The sequence below is a fragment of the Cupressus sempervirens genome, chromosome 11 (genome assembly GCF_028749045.1).
Source record: "Cupressus sempervirens isolate cs-2001-9-10 chromosome 11, ASM2874904v1, whole genome shotgun sequence".
In the NCBI taxonomy this organism is placed as follows: Eukaryota; Viridiplantae; Streptophyta; class Pinopsida; order Cupressales; family Cupressaceae; genus Cupressus; species Cupressus sempervirens.
The window spans coordinates 264,607,877-264,623,365 of NC_143128.1; the positions used below are offsets into that span (position 1 = coordinate 264,607,877).

General features: G+C 33.6%; 1 protein-coding gene across 6 annotated transcripts in view; it reads left to right on the forward strand.

The window, feature by feature from the left end:
* The window catches only part of LOC149529149 (uncharacterized), a 98,994-nt gene that overhangs the window by 64,377 nt on the left and 19,128 nt on the right, over window positions 1-15,489 (forward strand). For 2 of the 6 annotated variants that reach the window (XM_089809946.1, XM_089809942.1), the window contains 3 exons: window positions 10,053-10,116; window positions 15,192-15,263; window positions 15,357-15,422. In XM_089809946.1, coding sequence (XP_089666072.1) covers window positions 10,053-10,116; window positions 15,192-15,263; window positions 15,357-15,422 — 202 coding nt within the window. Of the gene's footprint in view, window positions 1-10,052; window positions 10,117-10,337; window positions 13,643-15,191; window positions 15,264-15,343; window positions 15,423-15,489 lie in introns of those variants that run through there. The other 4 variants (XR_016358735.1, XM_089809945.1, XM_089809944.1 and 1 more) reach the window with 3 other exon arrangements.

Below are 15,489 nucleotides of genomic sequence, written 5' to 3' on the forward strand. Positions count from 1 at the left end.
ACATCTGCCCATTTCTACCCTAGCCAAGGATTTCAAAGTTGGGTTCGCAAACCCGATCTCCACCACTTGACTTGACAACATAATTCATTTTAGGAGCATGCATGAGCTATTAAAGAATTTGTCTATTATTTAGTTAATCTGATTTCATTCTTATTTGTGTAGGCTATCTACACCTCCTCACCATTTCAGTTTACCATGCTGGTGATTCCTAAGTGTTAGCAAGTTTTATATCCACTATATTTGCTTTACACCTCTTCACCTTTAATGGCATCATTGTCGGTGAATTCCTCGGTGTTTGGACTTCATGATGTTACTCTCATCTCTATATGGTGAAATAAAAGAAGTAAATTTGGGCAAGATCATTTATTCGTAATTAATGTTATAGTTTCATTTCTCATTCCATGGTTGACACAAATTCATAGTTCAAGAACAATAGTGACGTGGAACAGACTCTATGTATTCCAACTAGGAAACTAAATTTAAAAACATACTCCATTCCGTCTGTATTTAAACTTGCAACAAGATTTAGTTTCTCATAAACATAATGAGTATGGCAGGACACTGACTGGCAAAGTGTTAAGAAAATAAACATTAAACGGATTCCGACATGATTGGCAGAACTTAGTATGCCTTACATGATTACAACAGACTGGTCTTCTTGCTCTTGCGGCCAGGAAAGATAGTCTCCATCCTCCTTGTGCTGATCCTGGGATTAGAGAAGCCAAAAAGGTTAGAAGGAAATGAAAAGAAAATAAGTCAGAAATTTGTAACAATCTCGGATTCTCCTCAAACGTATAACAGGTGAAGGAAGAGCCACCGATTGCAGAGAGGAATAGGTTATGATAAAATACGATCATGAGACTATATTAAAAAAAATGGCTTGGCTCTTCGGCTACCATTAGTTACAAGAAGCCATTCAAATGCCATTCAAATCAAATTTATAAAAAGAAGAAAAAGGAGGGAAAGAAAATAAGAAGCTGAAAATTTTTTAATTAATATTTTATTATTATTATGCATCCTTATGTACATTCATGTGTACGTATTGATGAAGTGACATTATTAAATTATAAACTTATAATTTATTGATGTCACCTCATTTATATATATATATATATATATATATATATATATATATATATATATATATATATATATATATATATATATATATATATATATATATATATATATATATATGTTCGTATTTGAGGGTGTATAATAATAATTAAATAATAAATCTTCAAAGGTATGAATTATATTTTTAATTTATATTATTTTAAGTTTTTATTATATTGTTTTTCTAATAGCTCATGCGGTCCTATAATGCAACATGTTGTCAAGTCTCAGTATCCTTATCATGGCAGTCTGAGGTCAAACTTGTCGATTTCAGATGATTGGACCAATTGACCATCCCCTTCGGATGATCCCGTTTAGCAATGCTTCCCCTCTCTTCAGTCTTCTTCCTGCAATCACCCAAACCAAACATTCTTGCCAAGACATTAATTCAAAGATATATTAATCGTTAATTCAAAAACCATTGTCAATCATCTAGTGACCATTATAGATTTTATCAACATCTATAATAACTAACTCATTTCACATGATCAGAAATGAAATAATTCATCATTAGTTGATACAACGTAAATTAACTAACTCTCTTCACATGATCAGGAAAGAATAAATTGATACAACGTCTATAATTAACTAACTCACTTCGCATGATCAAGAAAGAAATAATTTGATACAATGTCTATAATTAACTAACTCACTTCACATGATCAGGGAGAAATAATTCGTTAAATCAATGACTGTGATCAATTTTAAAACTTAGGGCAAAATTTGGGATGTAACAAGCCATATCAATTGAAGACTGTTAGTATTATTACAAAGTGAAATTTCAAAGAAATATAAACATTACATATACATTCTTGCAGTCATTTGATTATATATTTGTAGAATTCATTAGTACTACATTATTGTGAATCTTTGATAATTGAATTATAAATAAAAACAAAACTCTATCTCAGATCCTAAGTTCTTTAACATTTAATGCCCTACTAAAAAAGGGGACCTTCCTGTGCATGCATGCACGAAGGGGGTAAGGGTTGCAAAATATTAGGAGCAAGTATAGATAGTTTCCTCCCAACCTGGGATCTATAGTTGGGTTGGGTGGGCCCTACTATTTGCCAGAGTAGTGCTTGAATTGAATTGTAGGGTGCCTTAGAAAAGTACTGGCCATTTATTATCGTATTGCCTATTGGGTGGATATTTTGCAACTGACAGTTTTGTGAAAATCTAGTTGCAAAATAGGTAGATCAGCCACAATGTATGAGACAAAGTCTCTCCTACCTTAAAGGGAAGGCCTCCCCTTCTCACTACTCCTTGGATCAACTTAACGTAAGAAAGAAGTAGAGATATTCATAAGGGGTATTAACCAATACTCTTTCCTCTTAACTTTCCAGAAAGAATCCACTTACCCATGGAGCGAGTAATGGGCAAGATGAAATCTCTAATTGCACTTCTATCCAATAGTTGGAAACATTGATACCGATAAACCAACACCAACTCAAAGGATGATTGAAAGCGTACCGTTTTGGCTCTAAGTCTTGTTTGTCTAATTTATAAGAAAAATCAATACCATTGGGGCGCAAGGACTTCTAGAATTAGATGATTTCTATTCTATAATTTTTTTTTAATCAATTCTATAAGAAAATCCTCTACCATTGGGGCATAAAAACTACCAGAAGTAGGGAAATTCTAATTATTTTTTGTGAACTTGAGATGGTAATAGAAGCTACAATCAAAGCTTCTAGTCTATGTATTACCACAACCACTCCCAGTCAAAGCTTCAACTTCGATTGCTTCTAAACTCACTATGCTGTATTTTTGAACACACAATAATAACATGAATCAAAGACAATAGGCACAAATTACAGTCAAAACTTCTAATTTTCTCTATCACAATTGCTTCCAGTCAAAGCTTCAAATCCAATTGCTTCTTTTATTCACTTTTCTCCCAAATTGGTCCTATACAATCAAAGTTATGCTTGCACAAGTTTTGTAGAGCTTTCTTGCATACAACAAAAGATGATTTTTACGATGAGGGGAGCATTTCTTATATAGGAAAAGAAGTGAGAAAAAGTAGGAAAAAATGGGAGCAACTCAACCACTTTGACCCGGTCGAAGTAGGTGAGAAGAATTATTGGAATATATGGCTGAAGGACATGTAATCGAATTATGCAATTTCATTACTTGCAGTTGATTTATGCTCACATTCTTTCCTTTCGTCTATTCATGCGTACTCTCTTCACAATGGTTTGTGAAACAGGGACCTTCAAATGTATATTCTAAAACAGTAATAATGTGCGCAATACTAACAGTGAGTGATACAAGATTCCTTACTCTACTAACAGTTGGCAATAGATCCATAGTTTTCATTGGCAGATTGTTGTTGAGAGGTGGCATTGAGTATAGAGGCTTGGCCTAAGATAACTTTATATTGTTCATATTTATATTGGTAAATATTTCTACTGTAGCATCTAGCCTAAGTGTATAGGCATGGTGAAAAATAGTTAGTGCCTTAGTTAGCCCAGTTAAAGTTTTTAAAGCAACAAGTGTAGTTTAATAGATGTTATCTCTAATGCTGGACATGTAAATAAGGATTAGTGATTCTCATCTTATTCCTGCTAGTCCAAAGTGGATTAATCATATCTGCAACTTGAATATGTATTTCAGACTGCATAAATCTCAGGTGATATCGAAGGTCAGGTGATATCGAAGGTTTTCTTTACTCTGTTCCTTCCTACCAATGGCCGCATAGAAAGAAGACTGTACTCTATTGTAATTTATCTTAATTATAGTAAAATAATTTGGCATCAACCTTTTACTGATTATATATATATATATATTTATATGAAATATTCAATGGTTATAATATATGATAATATACCAATATATATTATGTTTCTATTATTATTGTAATATGTATTATGTCATTACTTTTAATAATGTTTAGTATTATATTATTATTTTAATAATATATTTATATTGATAATTAGATTATAGCATTAATATTTTTTGTTAAATCTCTTTCATTGTTAATGTTTATTTGATAAAATTCTATTGTTTTATTATTTTTATTTTTTATTAAATCCTATTTTAGATAGGGACATCTCAAATGACAAAATCCAAATGATCAAGAACAAGTTGAAGGGATTTCTTACGGAATCCAAGATCCTGTCGAAATGAAAATAATTTAGCGACACAAATCCGGGAATGCCTTAATACGAACAAATTCAATAGAAGAATGTTGGTCACACAAAGAATACTTTCCAACATTGCTGGCCAAAAAGATAGTTAGAAGTGGAAGTTGGGATGCAACTAGATATCTTCCTGCCATCTAGTGTATGAACTTGATTGTGGAGTTTCCAAGATATTACAAATCATAGGAGAGGGTGATTTGGGTTCTAGATGACAATGTGCTGGAAAATCTCACTTTGCTAGCAATTGTTTAGGCCTTTGGAATCCTAGTGTATCATTTGTTGGTGCACAAATCCAAGGAGGGGCATTGAGAGTTGACAATGCTAGAGCCGATGGCTATGATGAAGTTATAGATTGGAAGTGGTTGTTGAAGCCTAAGGCTCGTCATTCAAAATTGCCCAAACAAATTGTTTAGTTGGATCTCAAGAGGGAATATAATGATATGGTGATGATGGTGAGCAACATATTTAGATGCTTGCAATCTTGCATTTTTGAGTATTGGATGTGGTATTTCATTGAAGAAGTGACAGATGGAGTCAAGGTTGTGGACTGGTCTAGGATTATTAGTGACAAGCTAGATCAGTAATTTACAAATTTGGAGTGATCCAAAACTTTCTATAAAAGTTCTTATGTTCTATATACACTGGCAATGACCACTACATATGAAGCATTGGGGTGTAGAGGATCCATAGGGTAAGGTGCAAATTAGTGGAATGTACATTAATGTTATCCTTAGTTGCACTTGTACAATGTGCCTAACTACTTGAGAGCCAGTGGTACCTTCACCATGCATCTTCAAGGAGGATTTTAGATGAGGTTGTCACCTAAAGCCACAAAGATAGTGAAAAATAACAACTCTTGGTTCATCCAGATCCCAACGTTCTCATAAATGAGGATTCAAGCATTCTCTTCTCACCCTTATAGAATTTTGAGATATCCAACAAATAAAATGGTGCTGCTGGAAGTCACAAGGCAATAAACCATATATGAAAAAATCTAGAAGAAGAGGAAGGGTGTAATTGAATTCCTAATTATCATGGTAACTTCAGATGAAGTATGTCCATTTCTGCTAGCAGTTGAAAGATTAGCAGAGAAATTGCAGTTCTATCATTTAGCAATTCATATGAAAAGGGCAGATTTTGATCCTTATAGCAAAATAAGGATGGTCGTTGGAAGTGTGTGCATATGATGGACGTTGAGGACTCATGGGCTAATGCCAAGGATGGTTATGAAGTTACGAAAATGATGTATTCTAGGCTAACCCTTTGGATGATCAGAATATGTAGGATTATTCAACATGACTTTGAGATAGTGAAGGATAAGACCGTCTATAAATTGTCAAACTTGTCATGATCACCTCTTTCTTCATGGGTCTCATGCCAGCAAAGAATGAAGTCAAAAATCCAAAAGTCCTCGACTCTAGCCACTCTGTCAAACCACCTCTTGAGCATGCCGCAATGGTCTACATTTTTCTCCATAGCTTTATCTTGTTTCTCTTCCAATTAAAGCAATTGTGTTAGATGCGTCTGTGCTTGGTATCCACCCTTCATATATTCTTGCATGAACTATAGTGTTGGAATTCTTAGTTGAATTGGAAAAATTGGATCCTATCCACAAACCAAATGATAGGGAGATATCCCCAAAGAGCTCTTAATTTTGATTTTGTCTACTTAGAGGAAAAACCTCAATTGTGTGTGCTAGTCCTTAGGATTTTTGTCTAGTAACTTCTTTATTGCACTTAGTAGGTTCTTATTTGTTGGTTCACCAATCCATTACCTTGTGGATAGTAGTTGGATGAGAACTTAAGTATTATTTTATGTTCAAATGTCTAGTTGGTAATATTCAAAGAGGAGAATAGTAAGCCATATCATATGCCAAAGCACATGGGCATCCAAATCTATGATAATATTCTCCTTAAGGAACTTGATGACCACATCTGTTGTGCATTGTTTAATAGCTTGGGCTTCTGACCACCGTGTGCGTTAATCTGTAGTAGTTAAGATCTATATTTGTTGTATTGAAGAGGGTGGATTAATCATACAAATAAAGCCCAAGCCCCACTTAGCAAATGGTCGCACTTCAATGATAGGTTGTAACGACATTGTAGGATTTCTTTAACGTACAACAACTGCTTGGCAAGTGTTACATGTCTTCACTTGTTCATCTACATTCCTTGAATAGTGTTGGCTATGGCTAAACTGCTTCTCTGACTGGTTTTGAACTTGTTGTGCAAATGTTCAATGATTTTCTTTGCTTCTTCTTTTCTTAAACATATTGAATAAATTGGATTGCAATGTCCCCTTTTCTAGCCAATGAGTTTTGTTGCACCTTTATCCTATTTTGCCTTGGTCCCATGGGCAAACCAAGTTTCTATATGATTGGAGCAATTTTTGGCCTTGGCAATTTCAGTTGCAGGCTAAGCAGGATTGCTTCAATGGGGTTTCTAGACACTTACTATTTTTAGTAAGTCATTTGGCTTAGCATGGTTGGACTAGGAGCTTCTTGTTGAGACCTTTTTGATGAGCTATCACACATGGATATCCAAGTCTGTCTGGTTAGAGAGTTTAATGCCAGAAGATTTAATTGATTTATTATAAAGTGACTCACAATTTAAGTTCATATTGATAATGTTACTTTATTATCTATGGGCACATTATTTCCTTAAGTGGGGGAAAAGTATTATTTCAAAAAGAAGATAAAGAAACATAAATGGGAATGCGAAGTGTCACCTATTGGGTCTCAAAAGGGAAGATGAAACTCATTTCCAACATACTTGGTTTTCAGATTTAGATTTCGCTTTCTCTCTTGGAGTGTTATTTTCGAAAGCTTCATCTTGCAGCAGGTGAGAGGACAGAAACCTTCAAGCTTGGGCAGTGGATGGAAACCAATTGTCAGTTGGAGACATTGCGTAGGTGTTTCACGTTGTATTCCAAGTTCATCTTTTCTAGTATCCAATGTTGGTTTAATTTTTGTATCTACAATCAGATTTCTTGGTCTTTTTGCTGAAAAGCGTCAATGAGATATTAATTCTGAAAATGTATTTCTACAATAGATTGATTGTAATAACAGTTTGAGACTCATTTTTATCTGTTATTTTCTGGGGTTTTATTGATGAAATCTGAAACGTGTTGTATGAAATTATTTGTTTAAAACTTCTTACATTAATTCAAGGGTTTTGAGAAAAAGTCCGGTCAGGGATATTACATGGATCATGATTCTTTATGTATAACATAATCCTTGAAGCATGGATTGTGTTCTCTCATTCTCAAAGCTTTTCTCTGTACTCGATTTAGGTGAGAAGGGAACTTATGGTTCAGAAAATAGTAGCAATATCATCATACCATTCATTGAGAGATACCTTTTCTAGCACATAAACTTGTTGCACTAATCCAGTTGGCCTTGTAGCAATTGTCTGTGTCAAAGCGTGTTTCCGAACTAGCTTCATCAGTTGTATCTCCATGTCATATAGGTCATCCATTTCCTCTTCTTTCTCCTAGTTCATTCTGCATCAACAATGTCATCACTGCTGCATCAAGGACTATGGTGCACACTTCGCTTCTCACAACGTAGATTTTGAATTTTTTTATTGCCTTCACTAGGGCATTAGCTTGTTTCTCAATATTTGGGTATCTCAACTCGACATCCTTCAATGAACTCATGAATGCAATTGGATGCTCATCTTTTTCCTTTGTTCTTTGAGTGAGGATTGCCTCACACATATGATTTGAGGTAAAGGAATATATGAAGAATGACTTAGTGTAGTCTAGGATGACAACTATAGGACCATCTACAATAGCTTGCTTGATTTCTTTAAATGCCTTCTTTGCTACTGGTTTCCATTCTATCTTTGCACCCTTCTTCAACATATTATTCAATGGCTTGACTATCTCAGCAAATCCACTGATAAAATTTCTCACAAAGTTGATCTTACCAAAGAATAACTTCAGTTATCTCTGACTTACAGGTATACCTATTGAGATAGCTTCAATATGTACTAGGTCAATTGAAACTCCATGCTTTGTAATTACATGTCCCAATAGATTTCCTTTAGTGATGCCGAACATACATTTCTTTGGATTTTGTGAAATTCCATATATTCCACATCTTTGAAAGATGTTTCTTAAATTGCTTATACAATCTTATCTTCTCTTGAAAAACACAGTGAGATCATCCATGTATATGATAATGCACTTTCTAACCAAGTTCTTGAAGGTTATTTCCATGGCTCTTTTGAAAAGTAGCTCCAACCTTGATTAGGCGGAAGGGCATTCTTTTGTAAGCATATGTGCCCCACTTGGTTGTGAATGCCCAAATACAGTCCTAAATCTATCTTTCCAGAATTCTACACATAATCTTATTTCTTCATTCTTCTTTCTAATGAGGGCTATATTCGTGACCCACGTCGAGTGTCTGACTGTGAAGATGATCCTTGCTGAGAGCAGCTTCTTAACTTCTTGATGTATCAATGGCTCCAGCAATGGATTAATAGGTCTCTGTCTTTCCTGAAATGGCTTGTTTCCTGGCTTTAGTGGAATTGTATGTGTGATGAGGGAAGTAGCATAGGTCTTCAAGTCTTCCATGTACAAACACATTCTTAACTTGTTTGTCTGTCCAAAGTCCACCTTCTCACATTCTCCTTCAGTTGCCTGATACTTGAGGGAAGTCAATCTGTCCAAGTAAAAAATTCTTTCTAGCTCTATCATTCCTTGTGGAATGGTATTTGTCTTTAAATTCATGATCTGATCACTCTCAAACTGTGCTTGTTACAATTCTCCTTCATCAATAATATGAGTAGCAAACACATCTGAACTTGTGAGGAAGTCAAGGATGTGCTTGTCATCTTCAAACATTTGGAGATTTGCAATATTATCACGAACCGAGGGTACTGAAGTGAAATCAACTGTGAATTTCTTCACGCAGTACATGGAAAGAAGTTCTAATGAGCTTGCTGATTGGGGTAGTGCATGTGCTTGTCTATTTGAGACACTATTATCATATTAGTCATTAGTTTTTCTAAAAATTGTTTTCTTTGGATGCTTGGTCAACTAGCTTTCTTATAAGAATGCAGACAATAGGGACTTTGAATACTTTTTACCAAAATATTAGTTTCTATTCAGAAATTTGCTTCAAACAGTAAGATGTTGGTCCTAACCAAGAAGCATTAAAATCTTGATATGAAAAAACAACTGGGATTTGGTTGTAGTGTATCAAACCATTTTAAGACTAAGATCAAGACCAATAACACCAGGATGTATTATCAATTGATTCATGGCACAAATGGAGCAAGTTCAGGGGTAGTAAATTGAAATCTCAAGTGTCAATCAAGATTCATAAGAATGTGTTAACAATTCATAAGTTTAATCTTCTTGGTATTGGGCCTATGTGTACAAGTGAAAGAATATCTGTTTGAAAGGGTTGAAATAATGGACAACTTTTAAAGGACCACCTCTCTCCTAGTTCAATGTCATTTTATATATCTGCAGAGAAAACAGGAGCTGTTTGCAGGACAGGGTCTTTCCTTTTTGAATGACACCATATGCAGTAGACAAATAAGCTCTAAACTTGCACATTAATAAATACAAGTGGCACCTTAGTGCAAGAGTCCGAAATACACCACAAGACAGCTAGAGACAGATCTTACCAGGAAATATTCATTAGTCTAAAGCCAACATGAACAACACGATGATCACTCAAGGCGTTTACTGAAAATTGTGTTTGCAGATGTATATGGAGTTTAATGAATTACTACTAAACAATGTGGATCAACTAATTTTGTGACAATATGATTGCAGGGTCCCTGTTTTTGCATATGCGGTTTTCTCAACTCCAATGGCTGGAATTTGTCTTCTTTTCCAGGTTTGTAAAAATCAATGATTGATTCCATGAATGTATTTTCATATTTCTTCTTTTTCTTTTTCTTTTTCTCTGGATGATGCTTTAGCTGTATGGTTTTTACTTTTTCCATATGGCACAAAATTAGACAAATAAATCATATGTATCACTAACCTCTCTAGTTTTTGTATAATTCACTAAACAGTGCAATTTATGATTTGATGCATGAACACTGTAAATGATAGATGCATGTAGGTACACAACCTGTATTCAAAATGTATAACCATCGACCAGAATTGACATTTATGGGTATGCTCTTTTCAAGCCAGAAAATTAACACATCAGTTACATTTTATTCAAAGTTGGCAATAAATATATGTTGCTGGTACCTTTGTAGCTGGATGGCAACTAACAATTTTCTGTCCTCATGGACTTCAATCTTTAGATCGTACTGACATAATTTGTTTTATTTTAGTTTTAGTTGTTCATTGATCTTAATGAAGAAATGTGGAGATAGGTTACAAATTCGTTGGTTAATGCCATTTGTAGTTTGTTCAATTGTAAATTGCAGTTAATGGTTAGTCTGAACCCACTTGAGCACTAGTTTGATTGTGGATGTTCATTTGGATATTGCTAGTATTGGGTATTTTGGGGAATGCTATCATATGAAATTCTTTTGTTACCTTTAGAGATTGCATTGAGTTGTGTGTAGTTTCCTCATGATGAAGCAAAGCTTGGTTTAAGGAACTCATTAATCAGTTTATCCATTTTCATCATCATCCTTAGGTATTTGTAGACTAGATTTCCCTACCTTATCCTTTTATATTTCATTTGATGTTCGAATTGGGTTATTTCAAGTTCCATCTTCTTTGAGTGAAGAGTTGATAAATCTAGGAATGATAGCGTAAGTCCCTTTGTGATTACTAGCAAGATCACAATTTTCATTGAGTCTATATCTAACACGAAGTCACAAGTTTGCAGTGTAAACCTTGGGGTTGCCATACTTGATCACATAGTTTCACATTATTTAGTACTTGAGGTTTCCTTGTTCAAGAGAGGATATAATACTTAGGTATTTTATTTTATGTTGGTGAATGCCACAAAACATGCATAAATACTTGTGATGTGCCTTGAAAATTTAATTTAACATTTCAATGTTGATAAATAGACACAAAATTTAAACATGTGTGACAATGAACTGACCTTATTGACAAAAATCCTAGCATCTCAATATAAATAAACTTAAACCATGATAAATTAAATACAAAATATGATGTATGAACAACGAGCAAAGATCTAAACTCACAATATAAATGATTCACTTGTCATAGAAATAAAATGCTCATTGTTTGGATGGAAGGCAAACAAAAGTAAGATAGATTTAGTGTTTTCATCTTGTTGATTGAAATTGAAAGATCCTTGTGATGTGCACATATAAAATTTAATTGAGCAATTTTATTCATTTGTTTGTATGCATTGATTGAATAATATGTAAATACTTTTTATATGGTGTGAAGCTATAAATTATTTGCAACAATGTTACAACAAGAAGATTTCTACCTTGGACTCAAATACATTGTTTCCCAACTCCCTACAATTCCGCTACAACTAGACTATCTATCCATGTATCAACGAGCTCAAGATTACAGGGATGCCATAAAACTCTAAAATAATCATACAAATGCAATATTAATTGTTGTCTTGCATTTTGTCACCACAAAATGTAGGTAAGAGTACGAACCTTTTTCAACTTAGTTTTGCATTTTTCTGAGTTAGTTCATTAATTAATTAGCTAACATTGACCAATTAACCAATCCCAATTAGTATAATGAATCCTTTTATTGAAGGCTTTCGTCAAGTCGTTTTCATTTTTCCTTTTATTAAGCCTATGCTTGATTTTTGAAGCCTTCAACGTCCTTTTTTGCATTTTTGAGTAAGTGTTTTTTTGCTTTTGGTCTTTTGGTCGATTTTGCCTTCGATTATGTATATCTTAGGGCTGAATTGGACGTGGCAATCAAAATATATGATCATTTAAGTGCCCAAAAGGTGGACTCTTCAGATACAATTGCATATTTAAAATATCATGTTATATTTTAATGTTGACATATACTTTTTGAAAAATATCAAAATAAATTCACTTTATGTTATGTTTTATAGTTATTTTACCACTTAAATTTATCACTTAAGTGACTATAGAGCAATTTATGTTATATTTTCACGTGGAGTTGCTTTTTATTTTTTCACTTAAGTGAATTTATTAACTACATAGTTTGATTTATTTTTGAGTTACTTAATGTTTTATTTCAAAACATCTAAGTTAAATATTGCTTTTAAAATAACATTTGCACATGCTAAATTAACTATATAGTGTCAAATATTATTTTAAACCCAATTAAGTGATATTTTCTCAAAAAAAATTAAACATGTGCTTAATTGATCACTTAAGTTGTGCAAAATCAACTGTCAACCCATTTTGAAAGATTGTGATTTGCACTAGAAAGACATTTAAAAAATTTAAAATAAGTTTTAAAAACATGTAATAGATCTCCTAGACTGCGATTTGCATGAACATACCTTTTACATGTTAAGTGTTTCATGTAAAACCCTTGGGAGAGTGCAATTTGACTTTTCAAAACATGTAAATGCATTCAGAGTCCATTATTTTTCTTTAAGGCCAAAATTGCTCAATGCATATTACTTGATGAATATTTTTAAAATATGTAATGGAGGATGGAGAGTGCGATTTGCATTCTTATTCATATTACATGTTTTTAAAGTATGTAATGGAGTTTGGAGATGGCAATTTGCATTGTTTGTTATATGTTTGCTAAAGATTCTTTCCCAAGAATGTGAGAGCATTTCACACCATTTCACATTCCACCCCTTCATGCAAGTACATTAGATCTTTTCACCAACATATGCCAATGCATATTACCTCCATTTTCCAATATATGCAATTACATCCATTTTCATTTACATGTCATTCCATCCTCCACACCCATCTAGATGTAATTACATTCTTCAAACCTAATTACATGTTTTCATCAAATAGAATTACATGTAAATCACTTTGCATGAAATTACATCTAGCGAAACCAATTTTGGTAAAATGCCACTCTTTAGATATGAAGTCATCATTTGCATGTATCCTCATGCACGTAGCTTACATTCTTGAAGCATTTACAAATGAAAACCCATCATTGCCCACATGCAATCCATCCTTTTAAGTTTGACTTTGGCGCTTTTCATATACTTTTTTGATTCATTCCCAACCATCACATGTGTTTCATGAGTATCTACTCAATACTTCGAACGCCTTATTCATTCTGACTCGTCTTCCACACTCAAAATCCCAAAGTTTTCATGGATCTAATCTCATTGGAAGATGTTTTCATCTTCATGTTACGATGCACTTTTTAAGATATGTTCAAAGAATAGAGATATCTCGTCAAGAAGGCGTGCTTCGAATCAAAAGAAGCAATAATTCATTTGGTTTCCATTTTCCCAATGGCTTTCCGAGAACTTGAGTTCACGTGGGAATGTGCCATTCACTTCACTTCAAAAAAAGAAAAGAGAGTTAACGGTGATGATGGAAAGTTGTTTTGCGTTTACATCTTGACACCATTCAAAAGGCCTTAAAAGTGTTAAGAGTCCAGAATTTGCCAATCTACAAAGGAGAATGCATGACAACTCAAATGAGAAAAAGCTTAATCACATCAAGTTATTAAATGACAACTAGAAACTCATCAAAGAGAATGCAATGGTGCAGAATACGGGAATCCTCGATTCCACGATCATCATAAAGTACAAGGCTTTTGCTGACAATCTACAGAATTGATTCATTCAGAATCAACAGTTTCAACATTTTCTTCAAGTGTTTTTGAGCTTTGTAGATGCAGAAGATGGATCACAAGCAATGTAATCACATGTAATTCGATTACTGACATGTAATCCAATAATTCTTCTTTCTTAGTTATATCGGGACAAAGTTGTTTGAGTTGCTCCCACTTTTTCCTCCTTTTTCTCACTTCTTTTCCTATATAAGAAGCACCCCCTACATTGTAAAAATCACCTTTTGTTGTATGGAAGAAAGCTCTGCCAAACTTGTGCAAGCATAACTTTGATTGTGTAGTATTGATTTGGGAGAAAAGTGAATAAAATAAACAATTGGATTCAAAGATTGGACTAAAAGCAATTGTGATAAGTGCAAATTGGAAGGTTTGATTGTAATTTGCATTAGTCTTCTTTGATTCATGCTATTATTGTATGGTTTAAATAATTGAGCTTAAAGAGTTAAGAAACAATCGAATTCAAAGCTTTGATTGGGAATGATCATGGTGATACATAGACTAGGAGCTTGGACTGTAGCTTGTGCTACTTTCTTTATTCACAAAATGGTTAGAATTCTTTACTTTTGGAAGCCTTTGAGCCCCAATAGTAAATGTTATTTCTATAGAATAGATTAAAACTAGACTTATAGCCAAACCAGTACACTTTCAACTAGCCTGTGAGTTAGTGTTGGTTTATCGGTATCACTATTTCCAACTTTTAGATAACAGTGTTGTTAGAGATTTCATCTTGCCCATTACTTGCTCTAAGGATAAGTGGATTCTTTCCTAAAAGTTAAGAGGAAAGAATATTGGTAATACCCTTTCAAAACCTCTCAATTTCTTGCTTACCTTGAGTTGATCCAAGGAATGGTGAGAAGGGGGAGCCTTCCGTTTAAGGTAGAAGAGACTCTGTCTCATATGCTGTGGCTGGTCTAGCTATTTTGTGATTGGACTTTAACAAATTGTTGGTTGCAAAATATCCACCCAACATTAATAAAAAAAAAATCACAAATTTGGAGAATTCGAGGGTTTCTTAAGTTGGCAAGAGATTGATTGTTGTTTAAGGCTCAATTAAATGCAATTTTAATGTAATGTTTATTTTTCAAAATTGTAGTCAACCATTTTTTAAAACTTGACAAGATTTTTTAGATGAAATATCTATCGCAAAGCTTCATAAATATCGGGTATGATCAAAATTTCTTCTTCTTCAAGATTTTGCTTCTATAGTTACATCTATCTTACCTATGAAAGTTTTGTGCTTGGTTGCAGGGTACAAAGTTACCTAGCATTATAGAGCTAGTTGCTTTATTTTTGGTAGGGCTGACAGCTTACATAGCACAGGTGCCTTGTCCTACAACTTTTATTAAGCAGTTCTATGGCTGTATATAATTTACTTAGGTATCTGACTTTGTGCATACAAGGTTTTTTTTCTAGATATTCCTGACAAGAGGCCTTCAATTGGAAAAGGCTTCAAGAGCTACATCCATACAATATGTTAAAGTGAGTGCTAGTTGTGGAATGCAAATTCAAGCTTTAAGAATCAATTTATTAATAAAATTGCTAATTT